An 18,218-nucleotide genomic window follows, 5' to 3' on the forward strand; every position below is an offset into this window, starting at 1 on the left:
TGTGGATGTTGGGTTGTAATGAGTAGAGGAGGTATTGTGCTAAAACAAAGTTGGAAAGTCTGGGTACAATGTAATAAATCCTCAGAAGTAAAGCTTCTCTGCTTTTTCTTATTCTGTTCTTTCTCGGCCTCTCTTTCTCTACTATTTTCCCCTTCCCCTTCCCCTTCTCCTCCCTCTTCCCTTTTCCTTCCCTCTTCCCTCTTCCCCTTCCCCTTCCTTTCCTTTCCTTTCTTTGTATGGCAGCCTGGCATATGAAAAGGAGGGCTGAGACAGGTCAGGGGACTGGCTTCCAGTGTCACTGCCTACTTCCACGATTTTGAACGAGGCACAGTATTTTCTGGGCATCAGTGACTTTTCTAAAGTGAAGAACATGGTCTGGAAATCCATATTCCCTTCCACCTCTGAAAAATCCTCATTCATGTACTTTTACTTTGAATGGGAGTCAAGAGGGAAAGAGCATCCCTTGGAAATGACAGGTGAAGAAGTCAAGGATAGCAGGACTGGAACTGGAAAGTACCAGAGAATCTGGAGGTAAAGAGGCTGAGTGGATGAGGGGTGTTTTAGGACCCCGGAGCTGGGCTACCGTGAAGTCAGCCAGGTTCTCTGGGAGCTCTTTCTTGCCCTGTTTGCAAAAAAGTATTAGGCATCTGCATCTCCCGTCTGCCTGTCTCCCCTCGTTGTCTGGTCTTTCTTTAAAATTTTTTTAATCTTTTTTTTTCTTCTTAACTCCCATGAGTTTCTTTTTCTTTAGATGTCTCAAGTTTTTCAGGTCCATTATTTCAAGAAAAAGGATTACACTCTAAGCATATGTTTTTTAGAAGTTATTCCCTGATGTGTGACTGATATTGGCATAGCCTGATAGCCCCTTCAGTCTTTGATGGTCGTGATTTGCCACAGCCTGAAATCTAAAAGTTACAAAGGAACTTGCAGTTGAGATGCACGAATATGAATATTTCACAATTCTTTCATTTGTGTGTTTATTGAAAGATCTTGAGTTCTTGAACCTTTAGAAGCCTAGATTTGGAAAGAGGCTCTCCTTCAGTGATCTCTCTCATGCACCCAATTGTGTTTTAAAAATGAGTTTGGGAGAGTGAACTTTTTACTCACTGATCTAAACTGGCGCCTTGTGTTATTAAAAGAAAGCAAATTCAGTTTTTAACATTTTTTTTCTATGAACTGGAGTTCCTAGAATATTTCTTTGGAGTCTATGGCTTAACTATGTAATTATGTCTCTTGAGTAGATTATGTTTTTTTCTTCCCATAATTATGTTTTTACCCAAGAGACGGGAAGGCTTCAGACCTCTCTTGGGTGAAATTGTTCTTCCTCTCTTCTTCCTTGATAAACTTTGAATTCTACATGCCTGACTCTGTTCAAGGGCTGAAAGGGGGCTCTTGAAGATACATGGTGGTGATTATGATTTTTTTTCCCCTTTAGAAATTGGTTTATATATTAAGAAGGGCCCTTAGAGACAAACTCTGTTAGTTCATTTTTGAAATGCCATCAGAGAAGAATCTCCTGGAAGGGGATTTGTTTATGATCTGTGGTCCTCTGTCTGAAGCCACATTAATATGGCTCTAGAGCTGTCTCCTCTCACGAGCTGTCTTCTGTGAGCTCTGGGACCCCACGCACATGTCCTGTTGTATGGCTGCTCGCTTCCCCTGGCTAGGGATTTCTTAAGCATGAAGGCAGTTTCTTAGTCCATTTTACTGTTCTAGTCCAGAAATAGTTTGTGACCTGAACCAGACAGCATACTCTTAGGAAAAAAGATGACTCAGCAGCCTTTCCCAGCAAAGATTATAGACTCATCAATTTTACTGTGGGAAATGTTTCCCGATGACTAGCCTGTTTTTTTTTTTTCCCCCTCTCCTCTCTTTTACTGGACAAAAGGAGAGATAATTCTAGATTTATCAGTGTCCCTATTTATTAATTCAGTAACCATTTGTTGTGTGCTTTCTTTGTACCTAAGCTCTAGGTTATGTGCTAGACAAGAGACATGACACCCATCCTCAAAGGTTTTATAGTCAAGTCCAGGAGAGTCTAAGATTATAGGGTTTGAAATTCTGTATAAATATTTTATATCAATTCGTAGTAAGTTAATGCTGACTGAATGCCTACTACACTTAAGTGTAACCACATGTAATACACAAAACCAGTTGTAGCTGCTTTCAGCTTGCTGAGATGGAAACCAGAGGGATCACCGAGGCCCTAGAGACCTAGAAGACCAGAACGGGGTGATGACCAAATGGAGATGGTGGGGTGAGGGTATTTCAGGTGGGGGAGACAGCTTTCGCAAAGGTACAGGGGCTCTGTGAAGAACCGTGGATAATACAGGGGGTAGTACAGAAGTAGACATTGGAAATGAGTGTGACGATGTATAATCAGACCATATCTTCTGGGTGTTTCCAGGTCTTTGTTTTCCCTGCTGGGCTCAGGGAGCTCCGTTTATAGATAGCGTGAGACAGTTGAAAGGTTTTGAGCAGGTGAGTGATGTTAAGATTCAGGGGCTGAAAGGACTTTAGAAATTATGGAAATGAACCCTTCATTTTTGGTAGGTCTGGAGAGTTCCACCCTTCATTTTTGGTAGGTCTGGCGAGTTCCATTAAATCCCTTCCTACAGTTGGTCATATAATTAGTTGATGCCCTTTCATTTATTCCAGGCTTCTTCTCTGGTGTATTAGCCATAAGTGAGAGGTTAGGAGTGATTCTGATGGGACTGGAAAGCAGGGTTCATTCTAGTGGGAATGGAAAGTGGGGGCCCATTCCTGCAGAAACTATAGGAATGGGCTTATGTGAATGATGGGGTCCAGGAAAGGGAGGTGGTGAAGAAATAATTTGGGCTGGATTTTGAGCCTCAGAGACTAGAAAGTGGTGATATATTTGTTTAATATATGATAAGTGATTTATTTAATTATTTTGAGAGAGAGAGAGAGAGAGCGAGAGAGAATCCCAAGCAGGCTCTGCTCTGTCAGCACGGAGCCCAGTGTGGGGCTTGATCTCACCATCCTGGGACCGTTGACCTCAGCCAAAATCAAGAGTCGGACGCTCAACCGACTAAGCCACCCAAGCACCCCAGAGGTGGTGATATTAATGGAAATAAGGAAATTAGAGGAGAGGCTGGTTGGGACTGTTTGTAGTGGGGGCAGGGGTGCGTTAGGGAGAGGCAGAGGGCTTAACTAAACATTACGAGCATCACAAGAGTATATAGGTCTTTCATTTTTGGACTTTCACAAACCACCAGTGAAATGCAGTCATCTGAATGTAAACAAAGAGAAGTTTCACTTTTCTCGGTAGTATTTCCAGTTTTCACATGTATGTAGGAATGCAGAAAATCAAGGTTTTCAATCTGGAGCCTCAATAGTTATAAAGTGTTTGGATCCACACTTTGCATGGCTCCCCTAAGAACTCCCTTGAGTCCGTGCTGTCTCCCCTGTTACGTTGCTTTTGCTGGAAACCACCTAAATTGAATTCTCTAAGATGAACTAAGGCTCACCCTTCAACGCAGTAGTCAAATTCCAAGTAATATCATTTGGAATAGAATTAGGACTTTAAGATTAGTCAGCCTCGTCCCCAGCCCCTCCCTGCAAACACTCCTTCATGTACCACTTTCAGAGCAGAGAGATTAAAACCAAGACTTCATTTTTGTTGTTGTTGTTTTTCCAGAACTGCTGTGGAATAGTAGCTCTGTGGCTATATAACCAGTTTGCTCTGGAAAAAAAAAATGGTAATTCTGATGCACGTCCTCTCCTCTCTTCCTTTTTACTCCTAAGGATCGTTGTCACAACATCTTAAATGGGTATATCCTGTGGTTTGAGCCCTGGAGTACCGGACCAGGCCTCCTCCCTCTCACATACTTGTTGACAGCAAAATTAGCTAATGTCTCCCCAGCCACCCCTCCTTCAGGGAAGCCTGAGTGCATGGCAGATGAGAGGAGGCTCTCCGGCTGCCAGAGTATTGTTTCATTAGTCAGGGGATGAAAAGATCTGTCTTAAAAGGGTAAGTTCCCATATTGATTGCATAGTTTATTTATTTTTATTACTATTTTTTATTTGAGAGAGAGAGAGAGAGCATATGTGCAGGGGAGGGGCGGAGAGACAGAGAGAAAGAATCCCAAGCAGGCTCTATGTTTAGCATGGAGCCCGATGCGGGGCTTGACCCCACCACCCTGGGATCATGCGCTGAGCTGAAATCAAGAGTCGGATGCTAAACTGACTGAGCCACCCAGGTGCCCTTAGATTGTATAGTTTAAAAGAGCTAATGTTTGGTTTTAAAACTAGAGGCATCAAGTGATTTTAAGAATAGCGTGCTTCTGTTGAGATCCGTATCACATACATGTTCAACACGATCTTGTCTCCCAAGATATTTATTATCACGTTGCTGTCATTTGTCCTCCAGCCAGCTTTCCTCCTTTCTTCTCTGCTTATCAGTATCCTCCTGAACCTTCAAGGGCATAATGGTCTCATCAGCAAGGGTTTCCTCTTTCCTTTAGTCAACAGCAGTGGCTCACTGTTCTTCCCATAGCAGTTTACTATTTTTTATTAAAAAAAATCTTTTTTAACATTTATTTATTTTTGAGAGACAGAAACACAGCACGAGCCAGGGAGGGGCAGAGAGAGAGGGAGACACAAAGTCTGAAGCAGGCTCCAGGCTCTGAGCTGTCAGCACAGAGCCCGAAGCGGGGCTCGAACTCACGAACCGTGAAATCATGACTTGAGCCAAAGTCCAAAGTTGGACGCTCAACCAACTGAGCCACCCAGGTGCCCCTCCAGTTTATTATTTTTTAAAGATTTTTCTTATTATGAGAGATTTCAAACACATTAAAAGAGATGATATTTAATCAAATCCCATATACCCATCACCTTATTTTATAACTGGTAACATTCTGCCATATTTACTTCACCTTTTGTTTTGCTGAAATATTTTAAAGCAAATACCAGACTTATGACACTTACCCTCTAAATATATTGGTTAGCTCTTCAAAAATATAAGGGCATATTTTTACATACTCACAAAAAGCACTGCCTCCTTAATATTTTGAAATAGTCCGTATTCATATGTCCCTAATAGATCCCCACACCTAAGCATTTTAGTGATTTTCCCTCATTGTAAACTTTTCCAGTTATATTTAATTGCGTGCCCTTCTTCCCTACTAGACTGAACTGCTGGGGGGGGCGGGGCAAGGACATTATCTTAAAGATTTTCTCTCCCCTCCTCCTTGCCATGCCTGGTGAGGCTCCCATGTGGGCACACGCCCACATGGACGAACCAATCAGAATTGTGGATGTGGTACTGGTTCCTGCCTGATGGTCTATTGCAGATCTGCCTTTTAGTTTTATTTATTCTAATTGGTTGGTTGATTGATTGAAGTTTATTTATTTATTTTGAGAGAGAGAGCATGAGTGGGAGAGGAGCAGAGACAGAGAGAGAGAGAGAATCCCAAGCAGGTTATGTGCTATCAGTGCAGAGCCCTATGTGGGGCTCAAACCCACGGGCTGTGAGATCATGATCTGAGCCGAAACCGAGTTGGGCGCTCAACCACCTTAGCCACCCAGCTGCCTCTATTTATTCTGTTTAAAACATTCTTTTTTTTACATTTATTTGTTTTTGACAGACACAGACAGAGCACAAGTGGGGGAGGGGCAGAGAGAGAAGGAGACACAGAATCCGAAGCAGGCCCCAGGCCCGACGTGGGGCTCGAACTCACAAACCCAGATCATGACCTGAGCCGAAGTCAGACGCTTAACCGACTGAGCCACCCAGGTGCCCCTATTCTATTTTAAAATTGTAGGGGCGCCTGGGTGGCGCAGTCGGTTAAGCGTCCGACTTCAGCCAGGTCACAATCTCGCGGTCTGTGAGTTCGAGACCCGCGTCGGGCTCTGGGCTGATGGCTCGGAGCCTGGAGCCTGTTTCGGATTCTGTGTCTCCCTCTCTCTCTGCCCCTCCCCCGTTCATGCTCTGTCTCTCTCTGTCCCAAAAATAAATAAACGTTGAAAAAAAAAATTTAAAATTGTATTGTCATGATACTCAGGGTAGAGGTAGATACCCAATGAGTGAGTGCTTAAAGTTGATTTATTTTTAATTTTTTTTTTTAATGTTTATTTATTTTTGAGAGAGAGACAGAGTGTGAGCTGGGGAGGAGCAGAGACAGAGGGAGACACAGAATCCGAAGCAGGTTCCAGGCCCTGAGCTGTCAGCACAAGGCCCCATGCACAACTTGAAGTCACAAACTGCTAGATCATGACCTGAGCCTGAAGTCAGATGCTTAAAAGGCTGAGCCGCCCAGTCGCCCCCAAACTGATTTAAAATACTGCTGTAAAAAGGGGAGCTCCCAAACATCATGATCCACGAGATGACCCTGCTGTGCCCCAGGATAGCGGACCTGCCGTGACTTGGTGCCCTTCTCGTGAAGGTGCCTTGTTTTTGCAAGGTGCACTCTTTTGTAGGTGCTTTTGGGTGACCCTTCCGGAGGAGTGCATCACACTGTGACTGTAGTGCGCAGGGTGTGACCTTTTGGCTGGGGGCCCACAGAGCTTTCCTCAGTGGTTAGGCAGTTCTCAGTCAACTTTTATAAAAACGAGCAGAATGGGTCACATCACAGAGGCAGGTTTGTTTTTGTAGTCCGCATACCACACTTTCAGGGTCTTCACGTACCAGTTTCTGAGGCCTGTTCTAAGCGGAAAACCCAACGGCCCTGTTACCAACTGTCACGGCGAGCGCGGTGCCCTTGCACTGGAGAGTGGGCGGGGCGGGGAGGTGGGGGAGGCCTGGGGCAACCAGGTTCAGCATCTTTGCTCTGAGGATGTGTGAATGCCGTGACCTTTTGATCACACTTTTCTTCTCGTGCCCCTGAGTTTATTGCAACAAGAGTCCTGGTCAGCCAAACACACTCAACTTTTTGAAAGAAATTTGTTCTGAAAACTATTTTTTTTCTTCCATTTTAAATTCACTTTGACCGTGATTTCCCCTGAGCGACCGATGCTGTAGTGTTCTAATCTAAAATAAGCTCGTTGGCCACGGGAGGGAAAAGAGCGTGGGGCCAGCAATCAGAAATCCCGAGTTCTAGTCCTGCCACTAACTGTGTGGCTTTGGGCAAGTCACCTCCCCTCTCAGGGATTCAGGGTCCTCATTCATAAAAGAAGTACATCACTCAGAAGTTTAGAGTCAAAATGATTTCTCTTGTCCTTTTCAGCTCTTTGATTCTAAATGACTTGCAACAATGCTGAAGAATTATAATGAGAGCAAACGGGACTTTTTCAGAAAGCAAGGAAGCAATCGGGCATTCCCTTAAAATGCACGTCCTTTAGGGAAATTTCTGAGCAAGCACCAAGAAGGGCTAGGCTCTAAAGAAAGGCTTTGCCCGCTGGATTCCCTAGGTTGTCAGATAAAGAGAAGGGTTTTTTGGGGGGGAAAGATAGCATTATAATATGATATGCCAGGGCAGAAAATTTTTTCTCAACCTGGACGTTTATCTAAAAGAGAGACTATTCACGTTCATTCATTCATTGCCTAAATATTTGTTGAGCACCTACTATATGGTAGGCACTGGACTAGGTTGTAGAGATCCAACTTGAAACAAGACAGAGCACTTATTCTCACGGGGTTCATATCCTGCAAGCGAGACAAATAAGTACGCGAGATAAGTACAGATTGTGGTAATAGCCATAAAGGAAATAAATGGAGGGTGTGCTCTAGAAGGAGGGGACCTACTCTGGTTATTGTGGCAGACAAGACCTCTCATAGGAGGTGGTGTTCACTGTGAGGCCTAAGGGATAAGAAGGAGTGGGCAAAGAAATAGGGGGAGAGTATTTCAGGAGTATGGAGAGGTCCTGGGATGGGAAACTCAAAGGATTCAGTGTCAGATGCCCAGGGAAAGGTGGTGGGGTCCTGGACTAGGGCTGTATCAGTAGAAATGAGAGAACTGAATGGATTTGAGATACACTTTCAAGACGGAAATGACGAGACGTGGTAATAGATTGAATGTGGGGCGTGAGGGGTAAGGGGAAATCAAGGGAAATGTTTAGGTTTTTGGCTGCAGTGACTGAGTGGCTGGAACCACTTACTGAGATGAGGGTACTCTGAGAGGGGAATGGGGTTCGCTGGTGAGAAGAGTCAAGAATTCTGTTTTAAGTATACCACATTTAAATATCTTGTAGACATCCCAGGGGAGAGTCAGGTAGGCAGTGGGACACACAGGCCTGGAACTCAGGACAGAAGTCAGGGCTTACCTCAGAAATGGGGGAGTCCCTGGCACAAATAGGTGGCACCGAGTGCATGAGATTGTGAGGTCACCTTGGGCAGTGGTTCTCTACCTCAGTTGCCCATCGGATTGTGAGTGATCTTGCAAAAGAACTCCCCCGGACCCGCTCTCAGAGATTCCGATCTAATGGAGCTGATGTGCGTTCTGGACATCTATATTTTTCAAAGCTCCCTGGAGGGTTTCCTGAATCCTGCTGGCGTGGAGGAACCACTGCCCGACGGAGAAAGTACAGCTAGAGAAGACGATTCGTGCCCGAGCTTTCACACGGTCTCAAATAGAACACAACAGTTTTGCGTTCTTTATGCTTTCCTCCTCCTTGGAGCACCCACTCTTTGGCCCTTTGGATGAGGCTCAGCTCTCCCCGTAGCACGGCAGGGGACCCTGTCTCTGCTTTAACTCGGTGTGCCCCTGTCTTCCTGTTCTTGATTTCTTAAGGGACTGCCCGAGTGTGGAGGATTTCGGTACGTCTTCTTGCAGCCCATCGTTCGCATGTTAACCCTGATGTGGTTTAGCGGTAGCCGCTATTTGTCATGGTTGAAAGATGAAGAACCTGTTCAGCTTTTGTTCTTCATCGTCCCGTAAGAATTTTGTTGTGGTTGTGGTGGTAGCTACAAAGGGGCAGGCATCTGCAAGGAGAAACGTGTATGTGTTTTTGTACATGCGCAGCCACAGATCGGTGCTCCCGGAATTACTCTGGGTGTCTGTAGATCCTTGGTAGCTCACGTGTGAAGGTGATTTCCAGAAGGCCATTGAGGCTTTTAAAATTTCACCTGCTCCTCCAGTTTTCATACTGATCAGCGATGCTGTGAGTCCTCTCTGTGTTCTTGCCTCCAACTTCCTACGATCCCCCCCGAAGCACTGGGCTAAGAGAAAATACAAAGTGAACTCACACGTCCAAATGCTGAGCTCACATCTCCTACAGTCTCCATGAAAGCCTAATGAAAAGGCTGTAGAAAGCGGAGGCAAAGCTTTATTAAGTTTTCTTGCGACCCATAGCCCACATAAAGTCCCAGTGTTTAAAGGAACCGGGCAAGATCGTGTAGCCCTCCCCTTAGCCCTCAGGGAATCTGCCATTCCAAAAATATGGCCTATTAAAAAAAAATAACTTCCAGGGACAATTCCATAAGCTTTCTTGTTAATGTTTACAGCTGTATCAACACCACACCAATGCTTTTTTTTTTTTTTTTTGTATGTATGTATGTGAGGAACAGAATCCATGGATCCAACTGTGACAAGTACTGTATAATTCCCTAATTGTCAAACTAGTTAGACACAGCAAGATGTATTGATGGAAGTTTGTTTAGGGTAATGGGTGAGCTATTAACTTTGTAATTGGATCCTTGCTGCTGCTTCTGCTTGCGTTGAAAACCAGCCGTGGCACCCCATGGGGCTTAGCTCGTAGGTGTCTCTTTCTGTTGATCTGGATATTTTCAGTCCACCACAGCAGCTGTGAGAGGAAGGGAAGATAAATCTAGAATGCCAGCATTGATGGGGCCACATGATGAGTGGAAAGCGTTGTCAGCTAGGATGAGAACTGTGATCCTCTTCCAGGCCAAACCAGCCAATAGCTGAAGACCACAGGCTAGTGGTGGTACCTCTGTAGGCCTTCGTCGCTTTGTCTGTGAATACCATGCTTGCTGGGCTCCAGGAGCTGTTTGGACCAATCTCTAAAGGCCGTGTAGAGTTCTAAAATCTGTTCATAATCCGGATAAGAAGTTCTGAACAACAAGGAAAACACCCGTCCACGCACAGAGAATTTTCCTGATCACTTTTCTCCTGGTCTTAGTCCCTCATTATAGCAGATGCCCCAACTGGCAGGAAATAGGGTGGTGGGTCCATTTCAGTTAATGGGCCTATTTGGAATATGTTTGGCTGTGGAGACAGCTAAACTCATATTACCAAGCCTTGGCTTCCTGTCTGTTTTCTTTGGGCTGGGTAGGCAATGAAAAAGGAGACAGGAAAATACATTTTGGGGCAAATAAAATAAGGAATTTGTCTTATGAAGACAGCTTATAGTTGGGAAATTCTAATGTTCAACTTAACCCTATCCTGATATATTCCTCTTGTCCTCTTGTACCGAGAGGAAGATGAGGTATTCTCGCTACCCGTAGAATATACCTCCTGATTCTTGAAAGCTCTTAATAATCCTCCTTCCAGGTTTTCTTCTTTTGTGGGTAATAATCCTAATTTCCTTAATTTTTCTTCAAAGGGCAAATTCTGATTCCAGTCATCATCTTAAAAAAAAGTTTTTTTAACGTTTATTTATTTTTGAGAGAGGGAGAGAGACAGCGTGAACAGGGGAGGCGCAGAGAAAGAGGGAGACACAGAATCCGAAGCAGGCTGCAGGCTCTGAGCTGTCAGCACAGATCCCGACACGGGGCTCGAACTCACAAACCGTGAGATCCTGACCTGAGCTGAAGTTGGAGGCTTAACTGATTGAGCCACCCAGGCGCCCCCAGTCATCATCTTAATGGCTCTTCTTTGAATCTGCTTCGGTTTCAGTTACAGTATGTTAGGGCGACATACTCAGGCCTCATTCTGGTACAGAATATGGAAAAAGGACTCTACAGTATGTTTCTGTTCATGTACGAGGCATTACCCTGCTCGTTCACCTCGGCACCACTCTGCAGATGTGCACTTAACTTACGTGGCACCAAGTCTCACACGCTGTTCTGTTACACTTGCACCAAGCCCATACTCCACTCTTTGCTGCAAATGATTTCATGATCTTCAAAAAGCCTTAGAACCTGAGTTATATTTTAGCGGGCGTATTTCCTTATTATCTAGAATTTCCTTCGATTTGAGACTTGAATAAACTAGAAGCGAAACAAAGTTATGTTTTGTTTTGTGTTAATAGTGGAATCTCACATTCACGTGGTAACCCAGAGGGTGTTTTTCCATTTCTTATACAGAACCGTAGTACTAGATTTAAAATAGAAGAAAGCATTCTGTCAGATTTCACATAGTTTATTATATGCTTTGAGGTTTTGGGGGTGTCACAAAATACCCAGATTCCTCTTGAGAATCTGCATTTCCTTGACCGTATTTCCACTTTTTCCTCTGAAAGGGGTTCTAGGTTTGAGTTTTAATTTTTCAGGAGAGTCTCAGTGAGGTCTGGTTGTAACATGAAAAAGAAAAGTCACTATGGTTATCATGGGAATTGCCCCTTGACAAATGTTTGTCTCTGTTTCTGCCCCAGTTTTGGGATAATATGTGTGACATGCACAGACTCTGAACTTGCGGGAAGTTTCCTCCTTCACGAAGTAAGCGAACGTAGCCCAGAACACATTCACCTTTCCCACCCTCGCCCAGAGGGTTGGACGAGGCACGCAGACAGCCCTTCCTGAGTGCCAGTCCTGGTGTCAGCTCCGAGTCACCCTCGGGGACCCTCAGCTCTCCGTTTGTAGCACAGAACTAGGAATGCTCCACACCAGATGATGCTTAGAAAGCCACTAGAAATGGAAGGCATTGTAGAGACACTTCCTTATAAATACCAGTATTGATAATCCCTTGGCTTTAAACCCCCAGTATGTATGTTCACATATCTATTTAGTATGGTCAATTGTTCAGCTCATTAATATGCTTTTATTTTATGATTTGCTGTTTCCAGGGCACAGACAGAAGCTTGATGACTCTAAACCTAGTTTGTTCTCTGACCGCCTCAGTGATTTAGGGCGCATTCCTCATCCCAGTATGAGAGTAGGTGTCCCGCCTCAGAACCCACGGCCCTCCCTGAACTCTGCACCAAGTCCTTTTAATCCACAAGGACAGAGTCAGATTACAGGTAAGACAGACTCCTAGGTTTCACTTGCACACAGTCCGGCAGGCTGGGGGTGAGGGGCTACCACACGAGATGTACTCACTTCAATACTCCTGGGCTGTGAAATGGCTTATTATTAAAGAATCAAGATGTGAAGAGACTGACCTTTTTGATTAAAAAAAAAAAAAAATTCCAACGTTCAGTAACTTTGGGATAAAACCTGGGGGAAGTTTCTGCTAATGTTGCACTTCTTGGCGATGTCAGTGTGCAACACTAGTGGATGGTAACGACTATGTTCTCCGGGAGAATGTTTGTTATGAGTTTCTGTGTTGTGCCCGGCTAGTGCAGGGGATAACCTCACACCCTCACTATTAGAAGATTAGTCTTACCGTCTCAGATTTGGGCTTAAATTTCTTACATGTATAACTATTTCATTCAGTTTGCCTGAAAATTGCCCAGGGCTAACAGGAAGCCTTGATTGGTGGGTATAAGGCAAGGTCACTGAGCGGCTCATTGGGCAGACAGAATTCACGTCTGATTCACTTTTAGCTCCAGTTCCTCTTGCGACATGTCTCTTTATTACTACATTCTAGTAAGCCGCTTGCTTTACCTTTCTTCTTAAAAATTAACATCAGCATTGCATTACACACTAATCATTCACATTTGGTGCAGTAAGACTCCCAGCTCTGTCTGTCTGTCTCTCTCTCTTTTCTGCCCCAGTTGTGCAAAAACAGATCTTGCTTTTAGTGTGATTGCTCTTGGGTCCTGGTGACAGAGGAGTTATGTCAGTCGTCATAGATCTTTAAGTTGCCCATCAGAAATACTGAGAGCTGATGTCACTTAGTCATGTCATCTGGCTTCTGTTGTTGGCAGAGGTAGACCAGAATGGAGGGAAAATAACTCAAAACAAAATGTGCAAGAGACTATTCTAACGGTTAGGTTTTGGTTGATAGTGCTTACATGTTGAGTGTCCCTAACAATTTATAAACATAACTGTTTATAAATGGAATGACCTTCCTCTCTTTCTCCCCTGCCCGTATTAGGGATATGTCTTCTTGGATATTTACTTAGAGTAGGTTTCTGTGGGTATATGTATATGAGTCTGAATATATGGGTATGTCTGAGTACATATTTAATAGATAATACAGAATTATAAAGATAAAATATCTAAACACTACAGAGAACCAGATCTCTGCATCAGGGAAGAACATTAGAGCTCTGTGAACAATAGCCATGGATTAGCCTAAAGAAATCACTAAATGCTGATAAGTAGGAATTAAGCTTACTGTGTTTACTAGGCAGGCGTCCTTGATAAAAATATAAGGGTGAAATTCACACTAACTTGTGAATTTCAAGCTTGTTGCTACAGGTGCTACTGCATTTAAAGTAGTGGGCTTTAGATCTTCGATGAAGCTTCATAAATAGCTGTCCTTTTGTCTTCAGAGTAATCTTTAGACTGTGTGGGTGTGTGTGTGTGTGTGTGTGAGCACATGTACCCATTTGTATACATATTTAAGAGTGTTTATATGTGATTTGTAAGGGACTTATGATGGCTAACAAAATACATATAAGAAAAATATATGTGCTATGATTGGGCAGTCCCTGAGCTCTTTAAATGTTTGATTTCTGTGTTCTAATCCTTAACTGTTTGCTAATTATGTTGTACTAATGACTAATGCTTTCAAAGTGGCTTTTGGAAACTGTGTGTTGCTAGATTCATTTAAGAAGATGCTTTCCTCAAGGCTTTGACCACAAACCTGAAGATGACGACATAAAAAAGCACCAGAGGACGTTTTAGAAACTGAAGGTATCTTAGGTATCATTAGCCAAAAGGCCAGTAAAAGTGGTAAGGGGGATCTACATGTTAGCAGCAGATGTAAGTGCAGAGAGTAAGGCTCTGAGAAGGTGTAAGACATGGGGATACCAGGAGAGCATCTGGGCAGACCAGGGTCGTGACCACCTCCATAGACATGGCTCTCCTCCGCTGGTCACCTCCCTCCCCGCTGGGAGGCTCAGGAAGGTTAAGCTTCTTCTTGTCTGCAGCTTTACAGCAAGCTAGTGGCAGAGCAGAATTCAGTCTCTTGACTCCTGACGTAGTGTGTTTTTTTTTTATACAGTACCATGCTACAACTCCTTCATGATCAATTAAAAATAATATTTTAAATACTCACTGGATGTATTTCTAAAAAATGAAAACAGAAAACAGTTGTATTTCTAGGTACCGATAGCATTCTGGAATGACACCACAAGAGTCTTAGCTCTGCATTGGCGATTATAGCACTAGAATGATTGATTTATAGATCAGTTTTCTCATTTTTCTAGCATCCAGAGTATTGGGCCCAACAACTGTCTCCAGCAGCCTTCCAAATGTGCAGATTGACACATGTGTTTGTGCCACCCCTACCCACTCTTGGCCATGTGCACTTTCCTTACATGCTCCTGTACTGTTAGTGAGGTGATTGGTACAAGTATCTCCCTATAACCGAGGGTGTGCACACTTCTACTGTGACCCAAATTATTACAAAATCCAAGAACATCCAAGAACAGCAGCAACTTCGAAGTGAATTTATTTCACTTTTTTTCCTCTCTGGGTTAATTTTCTTATTTATTTAGTGAAGATAATTTAGAGCCTACCACATGTAGAGAATTAGGTCTCAGGTAATACGGGATGAGGGGAGAAGAAAAGTGCTCTGTCCTTGACTTAAAGTCTAATTGAAGAGATAGGGATCCTTCCCAGCCCTCACACAGCCACATCTGTCCCCGGACTGTAATGCTGTTGTTTCCTGAGTCCACGTTCTTCCCCCTGCACCCTCTTACTTAGGCTGTTCTATCTCCGGTGGTCTATGTCTGCAGAAAGGTGCCATCCGTCCCTCAAGGTCATTGTTACCTTCTTTAGGAAAGAGTCCTGGGACCTGTGTCTAGAGGCTGCCTATCTAGCCTCTAAGCTGTAGTTGAGATTGCCTTCTTTTGCAGCTGCTGGGTGTTTCTTTCTTTCCACCCTGCTAGATTGCAGATTCTTCAAGGGATTTATTACAGGGATTAATTTTGGCGTGTGTAGGCACAGTGGTAGGCACATCTGGTGAAAAGTTGAATTAATGAAAGTTTAGATGACAAGATATCAGTACAAGAGGAGCTGAGATGTCATGCCTTGTTGGCATCAACTGTTCTCTCTCATTTCCTGTCCCAGGGTGCCGTTGTTCCCTGGTGATGAGCACCAGTGGCAGAAATCACATTTCGGTATAACGCTTGCATAGTGAAACCATTTGGTTTCATTCCAGTGTAGGATCTACATAATTGCATGCCTAAATGTAAGTTCTACTTACGAGCCTTGCCTACGATGGGTTTTGTAACTTCTCTGCAGTATGTAATGTCTGCATTTTAGTTCATGGAATCCTTTGGATAAAGAAGTTTGTCATCTCTCATTGGCTTGGCCCTTTTGATATCTCAAGCTCTTACCCCAAGATTATAGATGATGATCATGGTTGTATGGTCACTACTATATATACACTTGCCAACAGAAAAGGGGTGAAATGAAGTTAGAAGTCATAAACTGAGGAAGTGATAGGCACTGAGTGTTTCATATTAGTGTTCTCCAGTGTCTCTTGTAGTTCCTAGGGCTAACGGTCCTAGCTGTGCAATGGGCTGGCTTCTCTGCCGTGCTGGTCTGATGGTGTCCTTCTGTTGTCGTCTTTAATGGCTGATGTTCTATCTGAAGGCCCCAGGACCTCCTATGGCTTCCTGAGGAAGTTGCTTCCTCTGTATCTTTTTTCTTTTATTTTCTTTTTATTTTTTTTAATCCTCAGACATCTGGTGCCTATCTCTGGGTGCTAGGAAACACCTAGTCGGTCACAAATGGCTACTTCTTTTGATTCAGAACGTGGTGCTTAGCAGTGGAGATAGGGATATTATGTTAGGAGATACTGCTCAAGACAGTCACTGTTTTAAACTCAGTACTTTGTGGGTGAGTGAGCTACACCTAAACAACAACAACAGCAACAAAAGCAGACCTAGGCCCGTGGGTTTGGTGGATTGGGGCATTCATCTAACCTTTGGGGCTGGGCGTTCTGCTGTTCTATTATTCATTCATTCAAAAAATACTCGAGTGCTTACTATCTGCCAGGCGTTAAGTAAGTGCACAAGATAGATACAACTTCTGCTGACAAGGAGCTCCCCTTTTCGTGACAGACGGTGTCTGTAAATGGGTAAATAAGCATACATACGAGATAACTTCAGACAATAACACATGCTTTGAGAAATTGAATAGGGTAATGCATTAGAGAGCAACTTAGGGAAGGAAAAAGGTAATTTTGATTAGAAAGTTGGGACAGGGTTCTCCGAAGAGCTTTGAAGATCTGTGAGGAACAGCATTTTCGGCCACGGAAGACTCATGCACAGGCTCCCGGGAAGCAGTGACTGTGGTTGCTCAGGGGTCAGGAAGATCAGTGTAAGTGGAATGTAGCGAACACAGGAAATGATAACAGAAAGCCAGGCAGGGAGTGGATTATGGAGAGCCTTCAAGGACCTGGTAAGGAGCTTGGGTTTTGCTCTGATCGCAGTGGGATGCTCTTGAAGGATGTGAAGCAGGGGAATGACCTTATCAAATTTACATGCTTTTAAAAAATCACCTTGGGGGCGCCTGGGTGGCGCAGTCGGTTAAGCGTCCGACTTCACCCAGGTCACGATCTCGCGGTCCGTGAGTTCGAGCCCCGCGTCAGGCTCTGGGCGGATGGCTCAGAGCCTGGAGACTGTTTCCGATTCTGTGTCTCCCTCTCTCTCTGCGCCTCCCCCGTTCATGCTCTGTCTCTCTCTGTCCCCAAAATAAATAAACGTTGAAAAAAAAATTTTTAAAAATCACCTTGGCTGCTGTGTGACGAACGGATCATAAGGAGAATGGTTGAAGCAGGGTCATCGTTTCGGAAGTTACTGCAGTAGCCCAGGAGAGAGTTAAGGATGGTTAGCATTTTTTCTTCTTTCTTCAAGACTCAGATCAAAGGCTGGCACCTCTGTCAGGCTTCTTCCAACCTACCCACACTGAGCCTGAGGCTTCCATACCGCCAGTCCATGTGGCAACAGTTACTTGTTTACACATCTGTCTCCTTCATCAGACTTTGAACTTTCAAAGTCTAGGGCCATGTTTTATTTTATTTTATTTATTTATTTAAAAAAATTTTTTAATGTTTATTTTTGAGAGAGAGAGACAGACAGAGTGAGTGGGGGAGGGGCAGAGAGAGAGACACACACACACACACACACACACACATACACACACACACACACACACACACACACACACACACAGAAACTGAAGCAGGCTCCAGGTTCCCAGATGTCAGCACAGAGCCCGACGTGGGGCTCAGACCCATGAACTGTGAGATCATGATCTGAGCTGAAGTCTGGCGCTTAACTGGCTAAGCCCTGGGCCATGTTTTATTTAGCTTTGTGTCCCCGTTGTCTTACATAGTGCCTGTTGCCTTGTGACTTTGGTTTGGTGACGAATGGATCATTGACCTCTTCGGGAAGTGTGATCCACTATTATCCTAGCCCTAGTACCTATTTGGTTGACTTACTCTTAGCTACCCTTTATTTATTGAAAAGCGTGTTGTGTGCCACGTGTTATAATGAGGTTAGTTCATACGCTCCTTACAACAGCTCTGTGACATAGGTGACATTATTTTGAAAGCTGAGGGTCAGAGGGGCCAGGTACCTCGCCCAAGGTCCCACTTACAAACCATTAAGTGGTAAATATAGGAATTAAAGCCAGATCTGCTTTGCTTCAGGGTCCCATGCTCCTTAACCACCATGCACTCTTGGGAGGCTGAAGCATACTTCTATCGTGGCTTGGTTTCCCCCAGTTTCAGTACCTACGTCTTTTTATTTATGCAGCTCTTCCCCACTGACATACTGGTTTTACATAAAGTTCTTATCAAAGCCTTGAAACAATTCTGAAAAGTACATATTTTCCAGGTGGAAGAAATTGATTCTTTGAGAAATGACTTCCTGAAAGCTTCTTTAGCCATTATAGTCGACTGTGAGTTCCAGATTCTTGGTAGGCAGTCACCCCCATCCCTATCAAGTCAGTCATGTTGCTGACAATCTAAGTGGTAGGTGTCCTCAGGGACTAATCTCTTTGTCTTCTCTCCATTGGGTATTATTCAGAATCCTCAGAGATATTTTCATAAAAGGGAGGCATTAAGAGTGTCTGA

General features: G+C 44.0%; 1 protein-coding gene across 9 annotated transcripts in view; it reads left to right on the forward strand.

The window, feature by feature from the left end:
- The window catches only part of RUNX2 (RUNX family transcription factor 2), a 281,233-nt gene that overhangs the window by 155,300 nt on the left and 107,715 nt on the right, over window positions 1-18,218 (forward strand). For 7 of the 9 annotated variants that reach the window (XR_006717237.1, XM_045498433.1, XM_045498434.1 and 4 more), the window contains exon 6: window positions 11,866-12,039. The exons of the other annotated variants lie outside the window; for them this stretch is intronic. Coding sequence is in view for 6 of the 7 variants with exons in the window: in XM_045498433.1 (XP_045354389.1) it covers window positions 11,866-12,039 (174 nt within the window). In the remaining variant the exon portion in view is untranslated. The remainder of the gene's footprint in view (window positions 1-11,865; window positions 12,040-18,218) is intronic. 9 annotated transcript variants of the gene reach the window in all.

This window comes from Leopardus geoffroyi, chromosome B2 (genome assembly GCF_018350155.1).
Source record: "Leopardus geoffroyi isolate Oge1 chromosome B2, O.geoffroyi_Oge1_pat1.0, whole genome shotgun sequence".
Taxonomy (NCBI): Eukaryota; Metazoa; Chordata; class Mammalia; order Carnivora; family Felidae; genus Leopardus; species Leopardus geoffroyi.